This window comes from Zingiber officinale, chromosome 10A, assembly GCF_018446385.1.
Source record: "Zingiber officinale cultivar Zhangliang chromosome 10A, Zo_v1.1, whole genome shotgun sequence".
NCBI classification, from domain to species: Eukaryota; Viridiplantae; Streptophyta; class Magnoliopsida; order Zingiberales; family Zingiberaceae; genus Zingiber; species Zingiber officinale.
The window spans coordinates 53071636-53099217 of record NC_056004.1 but is presented as its reverse complement, the minus strand read 5'-3'; the positions used below and the strand labels follow the sequence as shown (position 1 = coordinate 53099217).

The following is a 27582-nucleotide window of genomic DNA, read 5'->3' as shown; positions in this document are numbered from 1 at the left end:
TACAATTTATTGTGATAATAGTGGTGCAGTAGCAATCTTGAAGGAACCATGAGTCCATAAGGCAAGTAAACACATAGAGCGCAAGTACCACCTAATACGAGAAGAGGTTGTTTTGCCAAGATTGCATCAGAAGATAACCTGGCAGATCCTTTCACTAAGGTCCTTCCGGCGAGAGCTTTTGATCGGCATGTTGAGAGGATGAGAATCAGATGTATGGAAGCATATATGGCAGCATAGTCTTTTAGTATAAGTGGGAGATTGTTGGGATGTATACTAAAAACCTAGCTTTTTGTATGAACATAAGAATCACATTAGTCAAATGTCTACATTTATGTTAAATGTAGTTGTTCATTTAATTTATATTGTAGATAACATGGTGTGTGGTGTCACACAAAAGATCATGTTATCAATTCCTTATAAATTATAAATAGTAGCTCACGACCAAAATGGATAGGGACAAACCATTGGAATGGTCGTAGTGTGATTTAGTATTAGTTTATCTTGACTATAAAATTACACTAGTACACTCTGAGTGTATTGAGCCGGACTATTTGAGGTTGTTCTTTTTATACTGATTGCATAAAAGAATAGAACCTCTGTTATTATGGAAGTGCGTACTCTTAATCCCGATATAATGACAAACACATATATTTAGTATTTATTTCTTTGATTTATCAATGGGTGAGATTTAGTTCGATAAATCAATAAGCCCGATAAGTTGGAATTAATATTATTTATATGGTGTGTTATTGATTATAGAAGGAAACTGTGTCCTAGTAATCTAGGTTGATGATGTCCCCTTGAGGAGCTCATAAGGATTGTCATGTAAATCCTGCAGGTGGACTTAGTCCGACATGACAATGAAGTTGAGTGGTACTACTCTTGGAGATAGATATTAATTAAGTGAGTTGTCAGTAACTCATTTAATTAGTGGGCATTCGATATCTTAAACACAAGGAGATTAATGCACTCATGATAAGAAGGAGCCCATAATGTAATTTGGGATTAGTGCGGTAGTTCAATAATAACTTTTTAGTGGTATGAGTTATTATTGATGAACTTGAGTTGGGTGTTGGGGGTGAACACAGGAAGCTCAAGCTCATCGGGAGACCAAAGCCAATTTCTCCTCTCGATCCCTGTTGTAACCTCTATAAAGTCTTGTATCCACCAAGTCCACTTCTTACTCAAGTAATGGGCCGGCTATATCCTTGCTTGGAGCAAAGGGGGTCGGCCAAGCATTAGCTTGGAGCCCAAGAGGTAGTCGGCCAAGCCATGCTTGGTGTCCAAGCATGGGGTCGGCCACACCATTAAAACTAAAGGGAGATTTTATTTTTTGTTAAAATTTTTCCTTTTATAGCCATTCATGAAGGGATTTAAAAGAGAAATTTTAATTTTAAAATTTCCTTTTATAGCCATCCTCAGGTTTTAAAAGAAAGTTTTACAATTTTAAAATCTTTCCTTTTATAGCTATCTACAAAAGATTAAAGAGAGATTTTAATTTTGTTAAAATCCTTCCTTATTTGAAGTTATCTATAATGTTTAAAAGAGAGATTTTAATTTGATAAAACTTTCCCTTTTTGTAACCATGATTTAAAAAGAGAAGTTTTAATTAATCTTTCCTTTTTTGAAGTTTTCTACATGTTTTAAAAGAGAGAGATTAATTTTAAAACTTCCCTTTATTGCCATGTACAATAGGAAATTTAGAAAAGAGAGATTTTAATTGTTGTTAAAATTTCTTTTTTTTAAGGGGAGGCCACAAATAAGGAAGTTTTAATTATGTTTAAAACTTTCCTTTTTTGTCATGACCAAGGATTATAAACGAGAAGGAGAGGCTGCCTCATGAGATATACAACCTAAGCTCCTCTCTTCCTAATCCCTTGGTGGCCGGCCCTTTCCTCATCTCCTTCCTTAAGGACCAGCTACAATACTCATCTTCCTTCTACAATCGGTGGAACAAAAGGATTCCATCCAAGCTAGGGTCGGCGGGTTTGCTTCCATAACCTAGGGTCGGCGGCCTTGCTTGGAGTTCATCTTAGATCCCATTGTGGTCGGAGGTATAGAGGAAAGGAAGAAGAAGGTGGCCGGTTGCTTGGAGGGGAAGAAGAAGAGAAGGAAATTTTCTATTTTGGCATCCCTTGGTGGCTCGAGAGTCTTAGAGGAGAAGAAGTGGTTCGGTGGATTCCATCTTGGTAGATCATTGCTCACACAACGTCCAAGAGGAGGAGAGGAATACAACAGAAGATCAAGAGGTCTTTAGCTATAAAGAAAGGTATAACTAATTAATGGTTTCCGCTTTGAATTAATTAGTTAGTTTTCTTTGCATGGATTCTGAAACACAAACACAAGAGACTAGCGATTTTATGTTTCATGCTATCGATTTTGTATTTCGATTTTGCATTTTGATCTTGTGTTTCTATGTGGTCTCTGTAGTTAAACCTAGGATTACTGTAAGAAGTTAAATATCCAATTTCTTTGAAAGGCTTTGTCTAGGAAGTGGTGGATGATCCCATAACCAAGAAGGCCTAGTGCCTCGCCATGTTTAACCTGGAAGCCAATCTTTGAAATAGATATTTAATCAACTTCTGTAATATGATTTAACTTAGGAAGATCATATCGGTTAAATTTGGAGTAAAAATGTTAAGTATTGTTTCCAATCCAAGTCTAACTTCTAAAGAGCAACTTGGATTAATAATGTTAAGTATCGTTTGTAATCCAAGTTTAACTTCAGTAGAGCACATGGGTAGCTAGGTTAAGTTCTGTGCTTGTACAAATTTTTGTACAGGGGAAATAGAATGGTATTCCGAGTAGCAACCAACATCCAGATCATAGTTAGGGTATGTATTTTACTTAAATAATGGTGATGGGTATTAGATACTAGAGCGGTTCTATCTCATTCAAGAGATTATCGATAGAGGAGATGTGAGACTTTGCAGAATATTGACCGATGCTAACATTGCAAATTCTTTAACCAATTCTTTGGCACAGAGGAAGCATGATGATCACATTAGGTTAATGGGTATTAGATATCTCAGTGATTGACACTAGTAACATAAGGAGATTGTTAGTATTAGACCTAGTACCAGTTATAAGATGATTGACAAGGGCACTTTTTGTATTATATTTCACTAATTAATAAAGGTAAAGTTGGTTATTATATTTACTTCAGTTCAATACCGAATGAATAAATATAATAATATTCTAGGGTACTATGTTCTAGTTACAACATATCAATTGGTAGAATTGATAGTGGGGTATTGTAGATATATAGAACGTTATTCTTAACTATTTCTAGTCAAGCATTAATATACAAGGACAATATTAATGTATTAAGACTAGCATGTAGGTCAACGGATGACTTAATCTTATAAGTCATGGATATGAGATATCAGGTGGACACATGAGTATATATTAGAGAATATATACTTAAATTGACCCGTCATGAGAATGTTTTATGGATCATTATATGAGTGTTATAAACATTCTCATGTGACTATTGGTATGAATAGTCATTACACCTGAAGTCACTATGATTCCCTATATAAGGAGTTGTGTACTTCGGTATCATCAAACATCACCTATAACAGGGTGCACTATAAATTTGATCACTAAGTATGTAATAAGCTATGTGGAAGGATGTGAGTGATGTAGATGAGATCTATCTCTTTCATATGATGGAAGTGATATCTGTGGGCCTCTTGATTAAGTGGGTACAAAAATGCATGGTCATGCTCAAATTAGTCAATATTAGATATTGAGCTTATTTGATTAAGTGTGTCTACTTAGTGATCAAGAAACACAAAGATTGATAAGAGGATGACAAGGCCTATGCTTCATTGATCAATCTAGATATCAAGGATAGAAGGAATGAGTCATACAATATAATAGACACGGAAAGGTTAGGTTATATCTCGACATTCTCGTCACTTGGGTAGAAATGATGCCTTTCTAGATGTCACTCATTGCTTATGTATCTAAAATGTTAATTTGGATACATTGCCAACATTACGAGAGCCTATTGGGTCACACACAAAGAACATGTTAATTTGGAGATGGATTTATTTTAGTTTGACTAAAACATAATGAACTTTAAGAATAATAGATTAATCCAAAGTGTTGGTGTTATCTTTGTAGTGATTGGCACTAGTGCTAGTTAGTATTAGCCCTAAGGGCCAATTATGAAATGATTAAGCTTTTTGAGTTACTCATTGAGTTTGACTCATTGGATTGGATTGAGTCTAATCTATGTTAGACTCATTGAGTTAGACTCAATTGAATCCATTCATTGTAGAAGGAAGATCAAAAGACAATGATCATTTTTTTATTAATCATGCATTAATAAAAAGAAAGACCAAAAGTCAAAGGACCTTTGGTATTCCTTGGATGAGTACAAAAGGTTTGTAATTCATTTTCATTTGGTAAGACTCTTGATCTTCTCCTTCTTCCTCCTCTTCCTTCTCTTGGCTGAATCCTTCCTATGGGCAAACCTTCTAAGTGGCTAGCACAACAACGTTAGTTCTTCTCTAAATTGTGAGTTCATGAGACAGATGGAACGTGTTCATGTGGATACTATAGAGACACGACCACCTGATCGTGCTGAGATCCACCTAGGATAAAGTTAGTATCAGGAGTTCATGTTTACACAACAAAGGTATAACTCCCTTTTAACAAACTTAGTATATGAGTTTCTCCTTTGCATGGATATTCTAGAAAGGATCTAGTTAGTTTTTTCGTTGTGATTTCTATGTGTTTAGCGCTCTAGATCCTTACAAATGTATGGTTCAATTAATTGAAAATTAAACTAGACCAGCTTAGTCAAATCAAATCCAAGTTTGATTCAAATCATTAGTTGTTTTAAGCATACCAGTTTGATTCAATAATACCTAGATCTGATTCAAACCATTGGTTGGTTTATCCAGATCAATTATTGAGTTGAGCTAACCAAATCAAACCAGATTTGTTCTAATAGGTTGGATTTGATTATATGAGTTAAATTACCTAATGGGTCAAGATTTGATAAAATGGGTTAGATATAAACTAGAACAAACATAGATAAGACATCCATGTCTAATTAGATTAGTTCTTATTGGACCAAAAATAGGAGCTGGTCAATGTGTAAGTTAAATGGGACTCCCCAAATAAAGAAAATTTATTTTTCTTATTTACTTATCTATTCTGTATATATTTGTTCCATATATATGTGGAAATTGAATTTGGCCAATTTTGTTATTGGTTTGTCAGTTTTGTACTGACATCATTATTTTTAATTCCAGATACTACAAATGATATACATGATGACAGGTCACTATGAATGACAACATGAGCTTTGGGAGGATATCAAGGAGCTAGAATATGACTCGTATCACAGAGTTGAATGGCTTATTGCTCGACTCGATTGGATATTTTGGAAACTCGAGTGAGAAGGGTATCTAGTCCTAGATGAACACAAAAGATGAGCTCTGCTTGAGTCACTGCCGGAACATCTTCTTGATATAGCATACCAGTTATTGGATCGCTCTAAAAGGCTCATCTCATATCTTTATTTAGCATGGGATCCTGAAGAATCAGAAGAAAATCTAGACCCCGAAGAAATGGACCTCGAAGAATATGAGAAGGAAGATCATGAATAATCAGAAGAAGATCCAGAAGAGTGTGTAGAAGATTCAGAAATGGATCTAAATATGGTTCTGAAGGATGATTCTGAGGTTGATCTTGCCATCGTCGAGTCCGGCATGAACGGGATAATATTGTCCACTGTAATAGTATATTTTTCTAGTGGTAGTGGTGTTAGCTTATCTATGTTATTAGTGTTCTATTTCGTTATATATGAACAATTTTAGCTCATTTAGTTTTTCTAAAAATAATATAGTGGAAACTGTTGTTTTGTATAAACAATGCTATCTTATATGAAAATGGAAAATAGTTATGATTAGTTCATATGAAAATAATTAGTTCATTTTATTAATAATTAGTTTTTACATATGATTAGTTCATATAAAAATGATTAGTTCATTAGATGGAATGTATGTAATATAATTGATCAATGTTGATTAGATTGACACATACAAATGAGAGTGGAAACATAGTTATTACTTGATTTTATAAACCAATTCTAATTTACATACATATGAATTACACTGAAATAATAAATAATGTGTTTATTTATGTAAATTATGGCAACTGAGAACATCATAGCTGAACTCAATAAGGGAGAGAAATTATATGGGGATAACTATAAAATTTGGCATCTCAAGATATAATATATTCTTGAGGAACAAGAAGTTCTAGAGGCTGTAAATTAGTTTATAAAAGAACCGACTGATGGTTCTACAGCATAGCACAGACGTGACCTTGATGCCTATAAGGTATAGAAAGGAAGGACTCCACTACTAAGAGAATATTTATTAGTTCAATAGTGGATGACCTCGTATTCAAGTATGAGTTATTACCATTAGCTCATGTTGTTTGGGTAACCCTTAAAGAGAAGTACAGTAGAGTAAGTCTTAGTAAGGTTTGTCAGCTAACAATTAATTTTGATAGCTATAAAAAGCGCTCGAATGTTATCATGACCCAATATCTGAGGAAAATGAGTAATATGATACGAGAGCTTAAGACTGCTAGTCATGAGTTGACAGATGAACAACAGGTTCAAGCAATAATCTGTTCCCTTCCTAAGTCTTAAGAAATGATAAAATAGAACCTTACCCACAGTGAGAATATCAAGACTTTCACTGATGTTTCACGCTATGTAGAACTTAAGGCGGAGAGGATTAAAACCACAAAGATTTCTAGTTAAGCTTTTGTAATTGAAGGTTCGGGTTCTAAGAATAAGAAAAGATGGTTTAAGAAAGGAAAAAAAGAAAAGGAAAGGAGATTAGTGTTGTTGATGCGAAAAACCAAATCAGGAAGAAAGGCAAGAAATATGGATAAAAACCTAAGAACAAGTTGACTTGCTGTAACTATAGTAAGAAGGGTCATTTTACTTGGGATTGTATTGAACCTAAAAAGGTAGATTCATCTTTATCTTCTTTCCATGAGCATTATGTTGCAAGTGTTAGAATGTATATAAAAGTCTAGCTTTTTGTATAAATATTTATTTTGAAATAAGAATCACATTGGTCAAATGTCTACATTTATATGCTAAATGTAGTTGTTCATTTAATTTATATTGACGATAACATGGTGTGTGGTGTCACACAGAAGATCATGTTATCAGTTCTTTATAAATTATAAATAGTTGCTCACAACCAAGATGGAATGGGACAAACCATTGGAATGGTTGTAGTGTAATTTGGTATTAGTTTATCTTGACTATAAAATTACACTAGTACACTTGAGTGTATTGAGTAGGATCATTTGAGGTTGTTCTTTATATACTGACTGTAAAAAAGAATAGGACCTCTGTTATTATGGAAGTGCATACTCTTAATCATAATATAATAACAAGCACGTATACTTAATATTTATTTCTTTAATTTATCAAAGGGTGAGATTTAGTTCGTTAAATCAAAAGGTCCGATAAGTTGGGAAATGATATTATTTATATGGTGTGTTGTTGATTATATAATGAAACTGTGTCCTAGTGATCTAGGTTGATGATGTCCCCTTGAGGATCTCATAAGGATTGTCATGTAAACCATGCAGGTGGACTCAGTCCGACATGACATTAAGGTTGAGTAGTACTACTCTTGGAGCTAGATATTAATTAAGTGAGTTGTCAGTAACTCATTTAATTAATGGACATTCAATATCTTAAACACAGAGAGATTAACACACTCATGATAAGAATGAGCTCATATTGTAATATGGGATTGGTGCGGTAGTACAATAATAACTCTTTAGTGGTATGAGTTATTATTGATGAACTTGAGTTGGGTGTTTGGGGCGAACATGGGAATCTCAAGCTCATCGAGAAACCAAAACCAATTCCTCCTCTCGGTCCCTGTTGTAACCTCTTATTTATAAAGATTTATATCTACCCAAAGCTCAACTTCTTAACCAAGCTTAAGGGTCGGCCACATCCTTGCTTGGAGCCCAAGCAAGGGGCCAGCCAAGCCAAGCTTGGAGCCCAAGCTAGGGCCGACCAAGCCTTGCTTGGTGCCCAAGAAAGGGGTCGGCCATCCACACATAGAAAAGGAAGTTTTATTTTTCGTAAAATCTTTCCTTTTATAGAGATCCATTAAAAGGATTTAAAAGGATGATTTTAATTATAAAACTTTCCTTTTTTAGATCGATCACAAAAGGAATTAAAAGGGAGTTTTTATTTTGTTAAAAACTTTCCTTTTATGATGCTTTCCACATGGTTTTAAAAGAGAGTTTTAAATTTTAAAATCTTTTCTTTTATTGCTTTCTACAAATGATTAAAAAAGAGATTTGAAATCTTTCCTTATTTGTAGTTATCTATAATGTTTAAAAGAAATATTTTAATTTTAAACTTTCCTCTTTTTGTAACCATGATATAAAAGGAGTTTTATTTTAAATCTTTTATTTTATAGACACCCACAAAAGGATTTAAAAGAGAAGATTTTAATTTTATAAAACATGTCTTTTATAGCTAACCACAAAAGGGATTTTAAAAGAGAGATTTTAAAAAATCTTTCCTTGTTTAATGCACAAGCGGTGGTCGGCCATGTAAAGGAATAAAAGGAAGTTTTAATTTTTTTGTTTTGAAACTTTCCTTTTTTGGATTCACCAAGAATTATAAAAGAAAGGGAGAGAGTGCCTCATGGAGAACAACCTAAGCCTTGTATCCTCTCTATTGTGGCCGAAACTCCTCTCTTCTATTCCCTTGGCGGCCGACCCTCTTCCTTCTCTCTTCTCCTTTTGTTTTCTTTCTTGGATACCGGCGGCATCAAGCTTGGTTTTCTCTTGGCGGCCAGTTGCTTGAAGGAGAAGAAGAAGAGAAGAAAACTTTCTTGTCTAGCATCCCTTGGAGGTTTGTTGGTGGCCAAAACTTTGAAGCAAAGGAAGAAGCTTGGGTGGATTTCATCTTAGTAGATCGTCACCCACACGATATCCATGAGGAGGAGAGGAATACAATAGAAGATCAAGAGGTCTAAAAGCTACTAAGAAAGGTATAACTAGTTATTTGTTTCCGCATCATAACTAGTTCATCTTCTTTGCATAGATCTTGAAAAACCAAACACAAGAGGCTATTGGTTTTAGGTTATCATTTTGTTATCGATTTTATTTTTTGATTTCATGTTTCGATATTGTTCTTCTATTGAGGTCTTTGTAGTTAAACCTAGTTTACTGTAAGAAGTTAAATATCCGATTTCTTAGAAATGCTTTGTCTAGAAAGTGGTGGATGATCTCATACCCAAGAAGACCTAGTGCCTCGCCATGTTTAACCTAGAAACTGATCTTTGAAATAGATATTTAATTAACTTCTGTAATATGATTTAACTTAGGAAGATCACATCGGTCAAACTTAGAGTAAAAATGCTAAATATCGTTTCCAATCCAAGTTTAACTTCTGAAGGATAATTTGGATTAATAATGTTAAGCATCGTTTGCAATCCAAATTTAACTTCAGTAGAGCACATGGGTAGCTAGGATAGTTTTATGCTTGTATAAATTTTTGTACAGGGAAACTAGAACGGTATTCCGAGTAGCAACCAATAGCAAGTACAGTGCTGTTAGCTGATTCTTATTTGTGGATTATAGATTCAGGAGCAACAAACCATGTAGCTCGTGATCGAGCTACATATGTGGAGTACCATCGTGTACCAACTGGTAATAAATGGATATATGTGGGAAATAATGCAAGAATTAAAGTCAAAGGAATTAACACTTGCAAGCTCTACCTATATGGTGGACAAATCTTGTTTCTACATGCTATCCTATATGCTCCTGAGATTTGATGGAATCTAGTTTTCATCATTTGTATTCTTAATTTAGGTTATTATATAAATTTTTATAACCGTTGTGTAGAACTTCACATTAACTTTGTGTTAATTGGGTATCGTTATGTAATAAATGGTTTTATTCTTCTTGATGTAGAACCAAATAACAATGATGGTTGTTTTTCAAACATTGCTCTTACTAGTAATGTTGATGTTAATGATAAAATTTGACATGCTAGACTAGGACATATAGGACAAGAACGAATGAATAGATTAGCTAAAGAGGACCTTTTAGGCACTCATGCTAAGATTAACTTGTCTATATGTGAGAACTGTCTTGCTAAAAGAGCAACTAGGAAACCATTTGGTAAGTCTATTAGAGTTGAATCACCATTGCAATTAATTCTTTTGGATATTTGTGGTCCAATGAATGTGAAAGCTAGAAATGGGAGTCCTTATTTCATTACATTTATTGATAACTTCACACGGTTTAGTCATGGGTATTTGATTTCTAACAAATCTGAAGCATTAGATTGCTTCATTCGTTACTTGAATGAAATTGATAATCAATTGAAATGTAAGGTTAAAACCTTACACACTGACCGTGGACGTAAATATTTGTCTGATCAGTTCAAGATAATGTGTAATAATAAAAGGATTATTAGATAGCTAACTATCCTTAGAACTCCATAACAAAATGGGGTTGGTGAAAGAAGAAATACGACTTTTCTTGAAATTATTAGGTTTATGATGGCGCAAGCTAATTTTTTGATCTTCTATTAGGGAGATGCATTATTAGTAATGACCTATATATACTTAACAAAGTGTTTTCAAAGTCAATTCCATCTACCCCATATGAATATTAGATAAGCAAAAAGCCAGATTTGAGTAATCTGAGACCTTAGGAGTCAGTTGCTTACGTTCATAATAAGACTCACGAATATAGAAAATTAGAATCCAAAGGTAAGAAGTGTATCTTTATAAGGTATTCTGAAACTTCTAAGGGTTATGTCTTCATTAGTAAGTGACAAGATGGAACAATCTCTAAAATAGAGTCAAGAGATGCTACTTTTCTCGAAACTGAGTTCCCAACACAAGGTAGAGTTGATAAGACAATTCCTCTATATGTGATAGAGGAGGAGGATGATGTTCCTTTATCAAAAAAATCAAAAGATGTCTGAATCTAGTCAACTTAGTGGGAATAATTTGCCATTGAATGAGTCGGTTTCTCAATAGTCTGATCTACAAAGAAATAGTAATCAGATTATTCCTCGAATAAGGCTTGAGATTGAGAATGAGGTATTGATGATTCTCTCAATTGTCGAGGAGGAACCTCGAACAGTTGAGAAAGCTTTGAGAAGCTTAGTAAGAGAAAAATATAAAATTGCAACGGATAAGGAAATGGAGTCAATGAGAAAGAATCAAGTTTGAGATTTAATCGATCTTCCTCCAAGCCGAAGGGCTATTGGGAATAAGTGGATTCTCAAAGTAAAGAGAAAAGCATTGTTGGTGCGGGAAGCATCCGACGATCGAACCTAAGTTTTGATAATGGCAAAGGATTCAAAGTTAAGGTGCTTTGTTATCTGACAGATTTTGCTGAGTGTTTCAGGAAAGTCCTAACTGCGGTTAGGCAAGGTAAAACCCTAGGGGGTGGTAACCCTAGGTCATAGGGGGTGGTAACCCTATGCGGAAAGTTTTGGCAGGTCGATGGCTTCAGGCAAAAGTCCTAGGGGGTGGTAACCCTAGGTGGAAAGTCCTGGTGTCGCGAACCAGGTGAAAGTCTGAACTGGCCGGTGAAGCGGATGTTTAGCAGAAAGTCCGGAAGTATCGAGTGCCGAGCAAAAGTCCAGTCGATCTGGAGGATCGTATTGGCAACAGGTAAATCTCCTGAGTACAGTAGGTGAGGACGCGTTCCCCGTAGAGGGAACAGTAGGCGTCGGGTCGACCTAGGGTTTCCGGTAGGAAACCTGAAGTCAGACTCGGACAGTCCAGAGACTGTCAAATATTTCAATACTTATATCACTGTTTTGTGCTAACTTTGTGCTGCAGGATATTTTTGGGATTAACATATCTTGCAGGGACCAAAGTGAAAAAAAGACCTCGGATGAACAGTGCCGAGGCGCCTCCATGGAGCTTGGAGGCGCCTTGGGTGCGAGCCAGGAAAAGGCCAGCGCAGCAGACTGGAGGCGCCTTGAGCGCCTTGGACCGGAGGTTGAAGGCGCCTTGGATAGGCTGAAAGCGCCTTGAACCAGATAGAGTTCGACCAGGTCCGTGCTGATCCACTCGGGTGACTCGGCTCGTTCAAGGCGCCTTGGTGAACAGTATAAGGCGCCTTGAACCCCCTTTATAAGGGGTCTCGACCAGCAGCTTCAAAATAACAACTTCCAAGCTTCCATTCTGCTGTGTTCTGCTCAAGTGCTGCTTCTGAAGTGCTGTTGCAACATTCCGACGACCAGGAGCTCAGATTTCTTTTCTACTACTGTTGTCGGTATAATTTTAATTGCAGTTACATTTTGTAATTAATCTGTAATATTCATACGAAATTATAGTTGTTGCCCACGGAAAGCGATCAAGGATCGCGGGCCTTCGACTAGGAGTCGACCTAGGCTCCGAACTAAGTAAACAACTGTGTTCTTGTGTTTGTTTCCTTTATTCCGCTGCTTTAATTACTCTACGAACGTTTTACGATTCCGATAATCGAACAAATAGCCACGAGCGCTATTCACCCCCCCTCTAGCGCGTCTCGATCCAACAATTGGTATCAGAGCGGGGTCGTTTTGAATTGGTGCAACCACCTTTCAAAACAAATTTTTCGCAGTTTTTTTTTTTTCAGAATTAGAATTTAGCCTTATATCTATATTCTAATTTTTGTTTCCCTCGAATCGACTTTTGCTCGAAGTAGGTGCAACACCACTCGAGTTCGTTTTTATTATTCTTTATTCCAGCACTACTAATCCAAGACTTAGTCTTGGAACATATTCTGTTGTTTTCTTTTGTTACATATTATAAATGGCCCAACAAGAGGGTTTCAGCACTGTACGTCCCCCGCTATTCTCCGGAGAGGATTTTGGCTACTGGAAGGGAAGAATGGAAACGTATCTAAAGATACAATTCGAAACGTGGATGATCATAAAGACGGGACTGAAACTGCCAATCGATGACGACGACAAAACTACACCCTGCGAGAAGTGGGACGCTTCTCTAATAAAAAAGGTGGAAGCCGACGCCAAAGCTACCTGCACCCTCCAGTGTGGTCTTACCAAGGAAGAACTCAACAGAGTTGGCCCGTTCTCCTCTGCAAAGGAGCTCTGGGAAAAGCTAATCGAACTCCACGAAGGCACTGACGACACCAAGGTAAGTAAAAGAGATCTTTTACTTAATAAATTATATAATCTAAAAATGCAGGAAGGCGAAAAGGCAAGTTCTCTTCACGCGAGAATACAAGACATCCTTAACTCTCTTCACGGAATTGGCCAGAAGATAGAAAATCGGGACGTAATAAGGTATGCGCTAAACTCGTTTCCAAGGAATACATTGTGGGCATCAATGGTAGATGCCTACAAAGTTTCCAAGGATTTATCTTCTTTAAAACTAGATGAACTTTTTAGTGAATTTGAACTTCATGAGCAGACTAATGCACAGCCAACCGAGAAAGGTATTGCGTTGGTTGCAAGTACAAGCCGAACCCGGGAACCGAGACCACGACGGAGAACCGAACCAGCATCAGAAGCTGAACCAGACTCTGACGATGAAGAAGGTGACATTACAACCGAGCTGGTAAACCTCGTGAAGAAGCTCTACAAGATGAAAGGATTCGACAAAAGGGATCTAAAGAAGGCAGTAAAATCAAAGGAAGGCCCACAAAATACAAAAATGAAGTTTGAAGTTACATGCTACGGGTGTAACCAAAGAGGGCACATCAAATCCAACTGCCCTAACCTGAAGGAGGTCAAAAAGCAAAGTAGGAAAAAGGTCCTTAAGGCAACATGGGACGAATCTTCATCGGAGGACGACGACGACGAGCTCGAACAAACGAGTCTACTCGCATTAATGGCCCGGGACCAAGTCGTCGAATACGGATGCGAGAGCGAGTCTGAGGCAGAGTCCGAGCAAAGCCACGGATCCGTATCCGTTTCCGAAGGACCAGACCCCGCTGTAAGTATCTCCCGGTTGAACATTTTAGTTAGCTATTTATTGCGCAAATTAGCTAAGTCAAACCTGAAAGTTAAGTCACTTCTAAAGGAAGTAAGTGTCCTTAAAGAAATGGCTAACACCAAACCCTTACCTGACCAGAGTCAGACTGAATTTCCAACTCAAGTTCAAAAACTTGAGGAAGAAAATTCAAGTTTAACAAATCAGGTTAAAGATTTAGAAAATACCTTAGAACGGTTTACTTTGGGCTCCAAGAATTTGGACTTGATTCTTGGGACACAAAGAGCCGTCTACAACAGAACTGGGTTGGGATACAAAAGTAAATATAGATCTTATTTATCACTAATAAACAAACAAAGTATTAAATCAGTCCAAGCATGGGTCTCCAAGTCTAACTTGGTCAATCAAGTTGGACTTGGCCAATACTGGGTTCCGAAGGATCAAATATACTACCTCGATAGACCATATCGAGGCCATGATCCAGGGGGAGCAAAAAGAAAAACAATCCTAAAAATTTAAAATTCTAAATTCTAAATTGAAATTAAAGTTGAATTCAAAATTCGAAATTAAAATTAAAAATTAAATTCAAAATTCGAAATTAAAATTAAAAATTAAATTCAAAATTCAAAATTCAAAATTCAAAATTCAAAATTAAAATTCAAAATTCGAAATTAAAATTAAAATTAAATTCAAAATTCGAAATTGAAATTAAAAATTAAAGTTAAATTCAAAATTCGAAATTGAAATTAAAAATTAAATTCAAAATTCAAAATTCAAAATTCAAAATTAAAATTAAAAATTAAAAATTAAATTCGAAATTGAAATTAAAAATTAAAGTTAAATTCAAAATTCGAAATTGAAATTAAAAATTAAAGTTAAATTCAAGATTCGAAATTGAAATTTAAAATTAAATTATAAATTCAAAACTCAAAATTAAAATCAACTTCAAAATTAAGTTATAAATTCAAGATTCGAAATTAAATTAAAATAAAGTTGGAGGATCCAGACTCGCTGGCACCCCCAACTAAACTACCCGGCAGGGTAACTGAACCTAATCTACCCGAAATGGGTAAAACAAGAGTAGATTACCCGGCAGGGTAATTAAGGTTAGATTAAAACGGACTAAGGTTAACTTGAACCACAGTACTGGTGAAGTTTTTGGATGATAGTACGTTAGGGAAGCTTGGGCATCGCATGTCTAGGAAGATATGGCTTCGACCTAGTGCATTTGGCCAAGTGGAACTGACCGAAGCTACCCTTAAATGGATCTTGACTAGTTAGACCAAGGATTGGTATTAAGTTCAATGGGTAGGACTATTTGGAAAACCTCGAAGGCATGGTTACTTTAATGAGCTCCTTGTGACTCACCATAGCCCAGAAGTTTATCCAAAGAATGCTTACTTGTTGAACCCAAAGCCAAATCTGAATCTAACACAAAGTTAAACCAAACTCCTGAATTCAACAATAAATCATCTCACATCAATCATAGGATTCCCTGATTGAAAATTTAGATCGGGTGAGATGACTAAGTAATAAAATTCATTTGAAAATTATTTAAGAAAAAAAAAATCCTTTCAAAATCATTTCAAAATTATTTTCAAAACTCAATTTCAAAATTATTTTAAAACTCAATTTCAAAATTATTTCAAAACTCAATTTCAAAATTATTTTAAAACTCAATTTCAAAACTCAATTTCAAAATTATTTTAAAACTCAATTTCAAAATTATTTCAAAACTCAAAATTATTTTAAAACTCAATTTCAAAACTCAATTTCAAAATTATTTTAAAACTCAATTTCAAAATTATTTTTACAACTCAATTTCAAAATTATTCTTAAAACTCAATTTCAAAATTCCTTAAAATTTTTTTCAATTTTAAAATTATTTTTAAAACCTCTTCAAAATTTATTAATTAAATTAAATTTTAAAAAAAAAAAAATCGCGTGGAACTTATCGGAGGCGCCTCCCATCAAAAGGAGGCGCCCTAGCAAGCGGCGGGAAAATTCCCGCCGCTTCGTCTTAAGGCGCCTCGGATCAATCCAAGGCGCCTCCAACGTATATAAGGCGCCTTAAACCTTGTTTTAAGGCGCCTTCAACACTTTATATCAAAACGAACAGAAGCCTTTCTGTTCGTTTTCTGCCGACGCCGAGCACGCGATACTCGTGCATTTTCTTCCCAACTAAGGCTCCCTCAACGTTTTCTTCCTCTACGTGACAATGCCTCCTAGGTATAATCCTAATCCCTTCCGATCAAGTTTTATTTAGAATTTTTGCTTATTTCTGTCAATTTTTGGCAAAATCGTTAAAAATAGGAAACGCCGACATGTTGACCTTAATCCAGCTAGAATTCCATCAGCAGATATCAGATTCCCGACTATACATCTTAGGGATACCTTTGCTAATTACATCTTTGAACCTATCAAACCTAGATATGTAAATAAGACTTTTTTTACCCAGTATTGTCAACCAACTATTCAAATGATAGAGCACTATCAACTGGATCAATTGGTTTACTGCACCGATACGGTAAACCAGGAGTTATGTGCACAGTTTTATCACAACCTTGAGAGGGTTGATGATAATAGGTACAGCACTAGAGTTGCTGGCGTGGACATTGAGCTTACTCCCACTCTGCTACGCACCACCCTAGGACTTAGGGCTTCTGAGTCTACCTTTCTATGCTACCCCGGTAGGGATCTGCCATTTGGCGATCCTTACTCCCACATTACGTTAGATACTATCTATACGTATTTCCTCGGGGAAGCGAGACCTGCTGACTTGACTGAGGTGAGGTCAGTTACTCTTCGGGTTCAGGACTACGTGATGTATAGGGTCCTGACGGCATGTATTCTGCCGATCTCATCTCGGGATGTCCCGAAGATGAGATCTTCACACTCATTCTTCTTGTACGCCCTGTGTCATCGATTTGATATCGATATTGCCCTGCATATGTTCCAGAACATTATCTGTGCATCTGGGACAGTCACCTCCAAGATAGTCCACATGCCCTATTGTCATATTCTGACACACTTCTTTTCGACCATAGAGGGTATAGATGTGACCAGAGGAACAGTCATTCCTCTTACTATATATGATGAGCTAGGATCCCGTAGTTGTAGACTAGCCAGTGCCGATATCACAGCTGATGGAGTTCTAGCGTGGATAAGCCGACCACGGCAGGCAGCTGCCCCTATCGCTCCAGCAGCCGAGGATTTACCAGGTGAGGGAGAGGAGTGGGCTGATTTCATAGCTGAGGATCTTTTCGCAGATCCCTCCCCGTCTGCCAGACCATCCACCTCAGCTGGACCTTCGACCTCTTCCTCACTCTCCGTCGAGGACAGACTTGCTCGACTCGAGGTCGAGTCCATCCAGACACGACGGATAGTTCTATCTATTCGATCCGAGATGGCTGCCGAATTTACATCCCTTCGTGACGAGATACGACGGCTAGGTCAGCCAGCACCTGAGCAGCCCCATGATCCTCCAGCTATTTCTCCTCGAGCAGATGACCCTGCTATTTGATATGACTCTGTTATGCATTGTTCTGTAGATTGTTGTCTCCCTTGTTTAGACTTCCTTGAAGTAATATATACTTATTTGCATGCTTATTCAGTTTCACAAAATCTGAGTTTACTTATCACTCATTCAAATTCTAGGAAAAACATTTTTCAAAACTCCAATTTTGTTAGATTTTTAAAATTTGGATTTAGCTTAGGTTTTCCCCTAGATATCATGTACCCCTAGATTAAAGCCAGAGCATCTCACAATCACCTAGGTATACCTTGCTTGTGTTTGACAAACTTAGAATGGCGTGAGATGCATAGGGTACAGCCTGGACTCAGGAATGCTTATATTTGTGCATCGATATGAGTCTGGGCGTTAAACACATCATAAATAATAATCAAGTCAAGTCTTCCAGCTCTAGCCAACTCTAACTGGACCAAATGGACTTAATTTGACTAACCATGTGAAAGCTACTGCCCTCTAGGCAATCAGCAAGTAGCTAAAGGTTAGACAATTGGGAAAAGTGTGTTTCATTTTTTTTTAAGCATGATTGTACTTTAAGGTTCTAATCAAATTACCTTACCTGATTATTTTAAGGCTCTGATACTTAATCAAATTAAACTCAATAATTTAATTTGACTCATGCTTGGACTAGAAAACAAACTACTGCTACTCCCTCTGTCCTAAAACTAAATATTTTTCTTTAATATCAAAGTTTCTTCAAAATGAGTATTCAAAACTTAATTACAGTTTTTCAAAAAACTTGTCCATGTAATTGAGTATTCAAATCTAGTCATCTTTTTATAACGTTTTAAAGTTATTTTTTAAGTGACCTCATATTTTATAACTTCTAAGCAAATCCTTTTATTGAAAATTCAAATACTCATATTTTCAAACTTAGTTAATTTTAAGACTATTTTAACTAGACTTAGTTAGATTGTACTCTAAACTTAGCTATTTGGCAAAATATTTTCTCAATACAAATCATTTCGAAGCTGAATATATAGCTAAGTATTTTCAAATTTGGCAAATTCCAAAATTCAAAAAGCTAAGTCGTTTTTGCTAAGAAGAAAATTTATCTTTTTCCCTCTTTGAAAATTTTCCTTCAGAAAAATACAAATCTACTTTCAAACTGGTTTATTTTTGATATATGGCAAAGGGGGAGAGTAGGTAAATTAAAGTTAAAGGAAAATTCAAAGTATTTAATTAAAGGAGTTAAATTCAAAGTATTTAATAAAAGGAGGGCTTTTATTAAGGGGGAGTCTAATATTACAAAGTTAAAAGTTTCCAGCTTAACTGTTATTGCATTTGAAGTTTATTTACTTAAGCTTGGTTAACTTTATGCAGTTATTACATATGTTGTTTTTCTTAACTTTGAATTACGTGTTGCCATAATCAAAAAGGGGGAGATTGTTGGTGCGGGAAGCATCCGACGATCGAACCTAAGTTTTGATAATGGCAAAGGATTCAAAGTTAAGGTGCTTTGTTATCTGACAGCTTTTGCTGAGTGTTTCAGGAAAGTCCTAACTGCGGTTAGGCAAGGTAAAACCCTAGGGGGTGGTAACCCTAGGTCATAGGGGGTGGTAACCCTATGCGGAAAGTCTTGGCAGGTCGATGGCTTCAGGCAAAAGTCCTAGGGGGTGGTAACCCTAGGTGGAAAGTCCTGGTGTCGCGAACCAGGTGAAAGTCTGAACTGGCCGGTGAAGCGGATGTTCAGCAGAAAGTCCGGAAGCATCGAGTGCCGAGCAAAAGTCCAGTCGATCTGGAGGATCGTACTTGTCACGCCCCAGAGGAGTCGCTGTCCGAGAAAATGGCGTCGGGTCGACCTAGGGTTTCCGGTAGGAAACCTGAAGTCAGACTCGACCAATCCAGAGACTGTCAAATATTTCAATACTTATATCACTGTTTTGTGCTAACTTTGTGCTGCAGGATATTTTTGGGATTAACATATCTTGCAGGGACCAAAGTGAAAAAAAGACCTCGGATGAACAGTGCCGAGGCGCCTCCATGGAGCTTGGAGGCGCCTCGGGTGCGAGCCAGGAAAAGGCCAGCGCAGCAGACTGGAGGCGCCTTGAATGGAGTTCAAGGCGCCTTGGACCGGAGGTTGAAGGCGCCTTGGATAGGCTGAAGGCGCCTTGAACCAGATAGAGTTCGACCAGGTCCGTGCTGATCCACGCGGGTGACTCGGCTCGTTCAAGGCGCCTTGGTGAACAGTATAAGGCGCCTTGAACCCCCTTTATAAGGGGTCTCGACCAGCAGCTTCAAAATAACAACTTCCAAGCTTCCATTCTGCTGTGTTCTGCTCAAGTGCTGCTTCCGAAGTGCTGTTGCAACATTCCGACGACCAGGAGCTCAGATTTCTTTTCTACTACTGTTGTCGGTATAATTTTAATTGCAGTTACATTTTGTAATTAATCTGTAATATTCATACGAAATTATAGTTGTTGCCCACGGAAAGCGATCAAGGATCGCGGGCCTTCGACTAGGAGTCGACCTAGGCTCCGAACGAAGTAAACAACTGTGTTCTTGTGTTTGTTTCCTTTATTCCGCTGCTTTAATTACTCTACGAATGTTTTACGATTCCGATAATCGAACAAATAGCCACGAGCGCTATTCACCCCCCCTCTAGCGCGTCTCGATCCAACAAGCATATGGATCGATTAATCGATACAAAGTTTGCTTAGTTGTAAAAGGATATACCTAGATGGAGGGTATTAATTTTGAAGAGGTATTCTCCCCAGTTGTGAAATTTATGTCAATATATGTCATCCTAGCTATAGTAGCACAATTTGACATAGAATTACATTAGATGGATGAAAAAATAGATTTTCTTAACGGTAATCTTGAAGAAAAAAATCTATATGACACACTCAAAAAGTTACATTACCGAAGGCCAAGAAAATAGAGTATGTAGACTTGAGAAATCTTTATATAGGCTAAAGTAAGCGTTAAGACAATGGAACATTACATTTAATGAAGTCATTTTATCTTATTATTTCAAAATGATCAATGTGGATCATTGTGTTTACCTATGAAAGGAAAAAAGAAAAGTTTGTCATCTTATCATTATACGTGAATGATATGCTAATAGTTGGAAGTGATATAAATTGTGTGATAGAAGTCAAATCATAACTTTCATCACAATTTGACATGATAGATATGGGAGAAGCTAAGTACATCTTATGAGTGAAGATCATTAGAGAACCATCAAAAAGTCTTTTGAGTTTGTCTTAAGAGACTTATATCACTAAGATACTACAACACTTCAATATGCCAAACTGCAACATTGAACAGACACCTATAGCCAGAGGTATTGTTCTGAGTAAAAGTATGTATTCCAAGACTCCTGAAGAAATAGTCGAAATGAAGAAAAAAATCATATGCTAGTGTAATTGGTAGTTTAATGTGTACACTATATTGTTTACTCATCTAGATATAAGCTATGTTGTTGACTTAGTTAGTAGTTTCTAGTCAAACCCAGGATCGAGACACTGGAAATGTTAAAGAGGATATTAAAATACCTCAAAAGGATAACAGATTAATGTATTTGTTTCCAAGGATCTAAGATGAGCTTGAAGGGCTATATAGATATAAATTGGGTAGGAGACCTTAATGACAGAATATCCATATCTGACTATGTCTTCTTGCTGAATGGTGACACCATCTCATGGAATAGCAAGAAGTAGACTTATATAGCCTTGTCAATGATAGAAGTTGTGTGGCATGGCTTGTGTATCCTTGTTGATAATAGAAGCTATATGGCTTAGCTTGTGTAACCTTGTCGACAATGGAAGCTGTGTGGCTTGTGTAGCAGCTATGCAAGAGGCTATATAATTAAGAAGGTTCCTGAAGCATCTGAAGATTGCTGAGGATAGTAAGAATCTTGTTATAGTGTATTATGACAGTCAAGTTGCTATAGCTTTTTCCAAATATTACAGCAAAGGGAAGCATATAGAAATTAAGTATAATTTTGTAAGGGATATTGTTAACAAGAAAATGATAATTCTTGAGTATATCCCTACACGTACTATACTTGAAGATCCTTTTACTAAGTCATTGACTAAAGATTCATTACAAGGATATGGGAAGTCTTTGAAATTTTGTAAAATGTAATACATTGTAAAATGCTATGATCTATTCAGTATATGTCTTTGCTACATTTAAAAAAAAATTCTCAATAAGTATGTTGACAGATTGAGATTGGTCCACTCACATGGACAATCATCTCTATTTGTTAAGTATAAATAGAGGTAAGACCGTTACTTATAGGACTACTTATGTAGATATAAATAGAGACATACCTATAAGTTAAAGTCGTCTTGATAACTGTATTAAGATGAGATCATTTATATAATTTTTAGAGTAAATGAATCCACCATTTATTGAATCTGCTTAAGGTAAGATTGAAATTCATATGTTGAATTCAAGATTAGACATTAGGTATGTTAAGATTGAAATCTGTATGATGTTAAATTTTGAGAAAAACATGAGCTCTTTTTAGTAAAAAGAATAACATCGTAGCATGTGATTCATATCACATGTGTTATGGCGATGAAAAGGGTAGTAGGAGAATGGATCCTTGCTTCTCTACTATGTAAGACCCTTGATATTATAAGTTAATCTCAATCTTACCCTAAGTGACTATTTAGCTGTCTACTTGAAGTTTTGATCAGTGTTTGCTACTTTAACATGTTTTCTATTGACTATGGGTGATTTGGTCTATAGAGCATAACTAGGAAAGCGACTGATTAGAATATATATATTCTAGATAAAAATAAAAATTAAGATTGATTTACATTTGTGACATTTATTCACTGAAACCAGTTACATTTTTAGTTCAGTACATAAAATGTAATTATGAATAATTGTGTTGAATGGAGATGTTGAACATGCTTTTGACATAATAGTCATTATGAGAGATTAGAGATGTTCATTTTGATGTAAACAATTTAATTTGGGGTAAAGGTAAGTTATTGATGTCTCTGATTCATTCTATAGAGCAGCTATGTAAAATGTAACAATCTTTTAAACAATTATTGCTCAGTATGTTTGCTGTCGCACGAATCATTTTTCCTAAAATATGGATTGAATGTTCTTGTTTTGGTCTTTGTGACTGATAGTTTTTGCTCTGGTCTTTATGACCTGATCACCATATGGTCTGTCTCTAATGGTCTTCATTCTTCATGATTTTTGTGATCATGTGCTTTTGTAGTTTAACATGAACAAGTGGGAGATGTTAGCGTTATTGTTGTGTGAAGTAACGTAAACATGGTTTACTGCTACATTATTGCTGCATGCGGTAATGTAGACCATTTACTCCACTACCATTACTACGTTTAAGTGATAAAAGGAAGACAAGACCAGAGAACAAGAAGAGGGGTGTGTGCGGATCGGTCGTGAAGAACATTCAAATAGAAGAGGGATTTGGTTTGTGAACTTTGCGAAGAGCTTTTCGATTTTATTTCGTGATCACTCTTCCAATGTCAAGCGGAGACCAAGATCATCTCGGGAGATCATTGTGAGTTTTTATTTTTATGTTTTATGCTATTAGAGGTAACAATTTAACTAGTAGTTTAAGAAGTTAAACTAAAATACACATCATTTTACAAATAATACATTATTATCATTTATTACTTGTTGGTCGCCTAACATTCCCTATTTCTTTAAAGAGAAAACATTGTTAATGACCTGAGTTAGATGAACTATGTCACTAATTCAGTCAAAAGGATTCCAAATAATAAATAATAGACAAACAAAGACTAATGATAAAAAAAATATAAAAATACCAAGCTTGAGGTGTAAAACTATGGACAAGAAATATATAGAGACAAAAAAGAGAGAGAATGAAATAACACCAACTTATTCAAAGAGGAATGTTATTGTTCAAATATAGAGAGTAGTTATGACATCTTCCTTTTAAAATTCAAATTCTCTATGATAGTCAAGGTGACATGCATCAAACCAAAAATTGCAAATTAGTCACGTAAGAGGACTAAGAATAAGATTATCATGATCCCTACATAATTTCGTATTGGATGTGAAGATGAGGTATTTCATGTTAAAATTTCATTAAAATGTTAACTTTCATTATCATCCAAAATTTGATATAGTTCAAGCAATATATTAGATTGAATAAGGTACTCAATATTAGGTTGGCAAGCTAAGTAAGTTTCAAAATTATATCATGAATTATTGTATCTATAATATATATATATATATGTATGTCAGAGCAACATGTTCTCATTGCATAACTAGAAATTCATAAATTTAATTAAAAGCAGTTTTCCAGTGGTCACAATTCTATGACTGTCTGTGTGCCTCTTCAGCTTGCTGCTCAGAGTTCTGGGGTACTTTACAGATAAGCTTAACTGTATACCAACATTTGAACTGGGGCAGTGAATAATTAATTAAGCAGTATAGCAAGCCTTGTCAAGAAGAGTTCAACTTCAAGTTGTAGAGTAGTAACTAATTATCTTAAAGTTTAAGACTTTTGATCAGAATCTGAATTAAATCTTTCTTTCTTCCGGTGTCCATTATATCACATCCAAGTCTCATTCATTCTGGCTTGTAGTAATTAAGATATGAATGGGAGTGTTTTATGGCTTGCTTACTTTTACCAACATGGCTTGGAGGAATGGGATTAGAGGCTGGCTTTTGTCCTTATGTCAAGAGGAATAATTGCCACCATATACAAAGAGGCATGTGGACCCTTTGTAACGCAGTTATGACACTCAAACCCATGTACAGCACTCGATCTCTCCTCCTCCTCCTGCATACCCTCCTGCTTTATTCAGATATATAATTATTCTTTTCCAGGATTGTTTATTTGTGGTGATGAAAAATAGAGGTATATAACCATAGAGGAAGAAGAAAGAAAGAAAAGTATGGAAAGGAGGCTAAGGCCAAGGAGAAGTAGTAGAAGAAGAAGAAGAAGAAAGAGAAGGGGAGAAAGAGGTTCTCTTTAATCTTTTCTCTCTTTCTATTTCCATATATTTGGCTTTAAGTGCAACAGATTGTTCCATAGCTAGCCAGCTTCCTTGTTCTTTAGTTGAAGTGGGAAGAGTTCGAGAGAGCTAGGCAGCGTTGGAGGTTTTTGTTTTGGGTTGTGTCGACGTTGGAGCATAGATCCATACCACTTGTACAAGGATTTGAGTGATTCGTGTTCTTCCCTCAATTCCTTCTTTTAATTTTTTGTCTTTTAGGTCTAGGAATACAGGTAGTGAAGAAAATTGGAGCAGATGAGTGAGTTTCCATGCATATTTCTCATCAATTGACGACCTTTTAGAAACATTAAGCAATCATCTAGGAGATCACATAGCTTTAGGCTTTTACCATGGCGGCAGCTTCATCGTCGGTCCCTTTTTTCGGTATGAGAGAAGAAGAACAGTATAACATCCAAAAGCAGCAGCCACAACAGATGTTATCAGCAACACCAAGCTCATCAGCTGCACCAGCTGCAGCTCCTCCAAAGAAAAAGAGGAACCTCCCTGGAAACCCAAGTAAGTAGCTAGATACGCAGATATTTCCAAGTTGCAAACCCTAATTCATAGATCTAGGATTGAGTTTTAAGTCTTCCTTAATTGGGTTTGGCATGCAGATCCTGACGCTGAGGTGATCGCTCTATCGCCCAAGGCACTCATGGCGACGAATCGGTTCATATGCGAGGTGTGCAACAAGGGGTTCCAGCGGGAGCAGAACCTGCAGTTGCACCGGCGAGGCCACAACCTGCCGTGGAAGCTGAAGCAGAAGAACCCGAAGGAGGTGCGCCGCCGGGTGTACATCTGCCCGGAGACCACGTGTGTCCACCACGACCCTTCCCGCGCCCTGGGCGACCTCACCGGCATCAAGAAGCACTTCTGCCGGAAGCACGGGGAGAAGAAGTGGAAGTGCGACAAGTGCTCCAAGCGCTACGCCGTGCAGTCCGACTGGAAGGCTCACTCCAAGACCTGCGGCACCCGCGAGTACCGCTGCGACTGCGGCACCCTCTTCTCCAGGTACATACCCTAAATCCGACGATGATCGTCGGCGAAACATCATCGACTTCTAAAAGTTTTTGGTTTCAAGTACGCTTCTTGGTTTTGGTGATATGATTAGATCTAAAATTCTGGACTGGAGTTACAGTTAGGGTTAGGGTTGTGACTGACTCATTCCTGACCGAGTGACAGAAGCAGGTTTAGGGCCAGAATTGGGGGAAAATAATGCACCTAGCTAGCTCACACGTGAATCTTGTCGATAACATGGAGATCGATTATTTCAAAAATCAAAACAATACAAAACAAAAAAGAAAAGGCGGTCCATGCATCTTTGGGTTCTTGAAATTCACGCCAGTTAGAACGATGCGTCCTCTCTCCTATTCACGGGAGGATGCATGAAGGCAAAGCCTCAGGTCATCCTTGTTGTGTTGTGAGTTGGAGATAAGTTAGCAGGAAGGGAACAAGGAATCGCCATGGCGATTGCAGGTCCACCATTTCACGAGAACGTCCTTTGTCCCCGACCAGATTATTCTTCTCCGGAGATATATTCCAAATATTTGCAGTTAGTTAGTTTACTTTTAATTAATTAAAATACCACCCACACTGAATTCGATCGATTGCAATTAATGGTTGGTTGTGTTGTTGCAGGCGTGATAGCTTCATCACCCACCGAGCATTCTGCGACGCATTGGCACAAGAGAGCGCAAGGCTCCCGGCGACGATGGGTGGGCATTTCTACGGCCGCAGCCCTGCCGGACTTATGAATTTGGGGCTTCCTCCGGTGAACTCTCCTCATTTCTCCTCTTTGCAAGGCCACCAGACGACGACGCCGACTTCCAACGATCTTCTTCGGCTTAGTGGGAATAATGGCGCCGACGCGATGCAGTTCGATCACTTGCCATCTTTCCGGCCTGCGGCCGGAGGAACGTTCTTCCTCGGCGGCGGTTCGAGCCAAAGCGTTAACGAAGTTGTCAATTCTCATCTGCTCCAACCCAAACCCTTTCATGGCTTGATGCAACTCCAAGACCACCACGCTAACATGTCGTCGTCTTCCGCTGCGATTGATCTCTTCAATCTCAACATCTTTTCCAACAATGGAAACGCGAACGGCACCACCAGCAACGCCGCCATGAACCAATTCCCCGGCCAATTCAACAATCCAGCAGCCGGCGGGAGCGGCAACGAGACAACGTACGCCGGAAACCTCATGAGCCATCACCTCGATGCGAACATGTACGGCAACGAGACCGCCCTCCACCCTCACATGTCGGCAACTGCGCTACTCCAGAAGGCGGCGCAAATGGGCGCAACCAGCAGCAATTCTGGCGGCGCCAACTCCATTCTCAGGGGATTCGGAAACTTGGCGAAGAATAATCCGGGAGCAGGCTTCGACGGTGTCGGAGAGAACTCCGGCGGGCCTCCTCAGGCGCAGAACGAAGCCCACTTCAACGAACTATTCATGAATTCTCTCGGCAATGGCAATGGAGCTATCAATGATCAAGAAGCTGCAGCCGGATTTGGGGTGTTCAGCACCGGAATCGGTTCGAACATCAACGACAACAAGTTGCAGAGAAACCAGTTGGCAATGCTCGGCGCCGCCGCAGCCGCCGACAAGTTAACCAGAGACTTCCTCGGGGTAGGCGGTAGGATGAGGAGCATGGGGGGCGGCGTGCCGCCAAGAGAGCTGCATCTTGGCATCGACATGGCCACCCTGGATTCCGAACTCAAATCCACTCGATCATTCGTTGGCGGCGGCCGCATGCAGTAGTAGAACTTCACGTATGATGGGTCGTAATAATTCTACATCTTTTCTTTAATTCCAATCAAGCGAAGAACAAGTTCTGTTATAGCAAATGTCGAACAACCGCAAATTTATCTTAATTAAACTGTCTTTTTAATCAATATCCTCCAGGAATTTGTATCTTAAATTTTCTTGAAGATCGATTTTGCTGCAAGTTCTTCTCTGCGCATGCAGGGTCGTCAGGGAGAGAGAATTTAAGAGAGTAGTGCAATTATTATAAGGAACATTAGGTCAAAAGAGAGACTTTAAAGTACACTTTACACCTAATTCCTTCTACTTACTACACCTAAATTAATCCTTTTATGACCA

The 27582-nt window shown here is 37.4% G+C and overlaps 1 protein-coding gene across 1 annotated transcript; it reads left to right on the top strand.

Annotated features, from left to right (window-relative positions):
• Window positions 1-24275: 24275 nt before the first annotated feature.
• Window positions 24276-27374, top strand: LOC122026988 (zinc finger protein GAI-ASSOCIATED FACTOR 1-like). Its single transcript, XM_042585763.1, has 3 exons — window positions 24276-24998; window positions 25097-25493; window positions 26121-27374. The coding sequence occupies exons 1-3, from the start codon at window positions 24833-24835 to the stop codon at window positions 27238-27240; spliced, it is 1683 nt and encodes a 560-aa protein (XP_042441697.1). The 5' UTR covers window positions 24276-24832; the 3' UTR covers window positions 27241-27374.
• The last annotated feature ends 208 nt before the right edge of the window (window positions 27375-27582 follow it).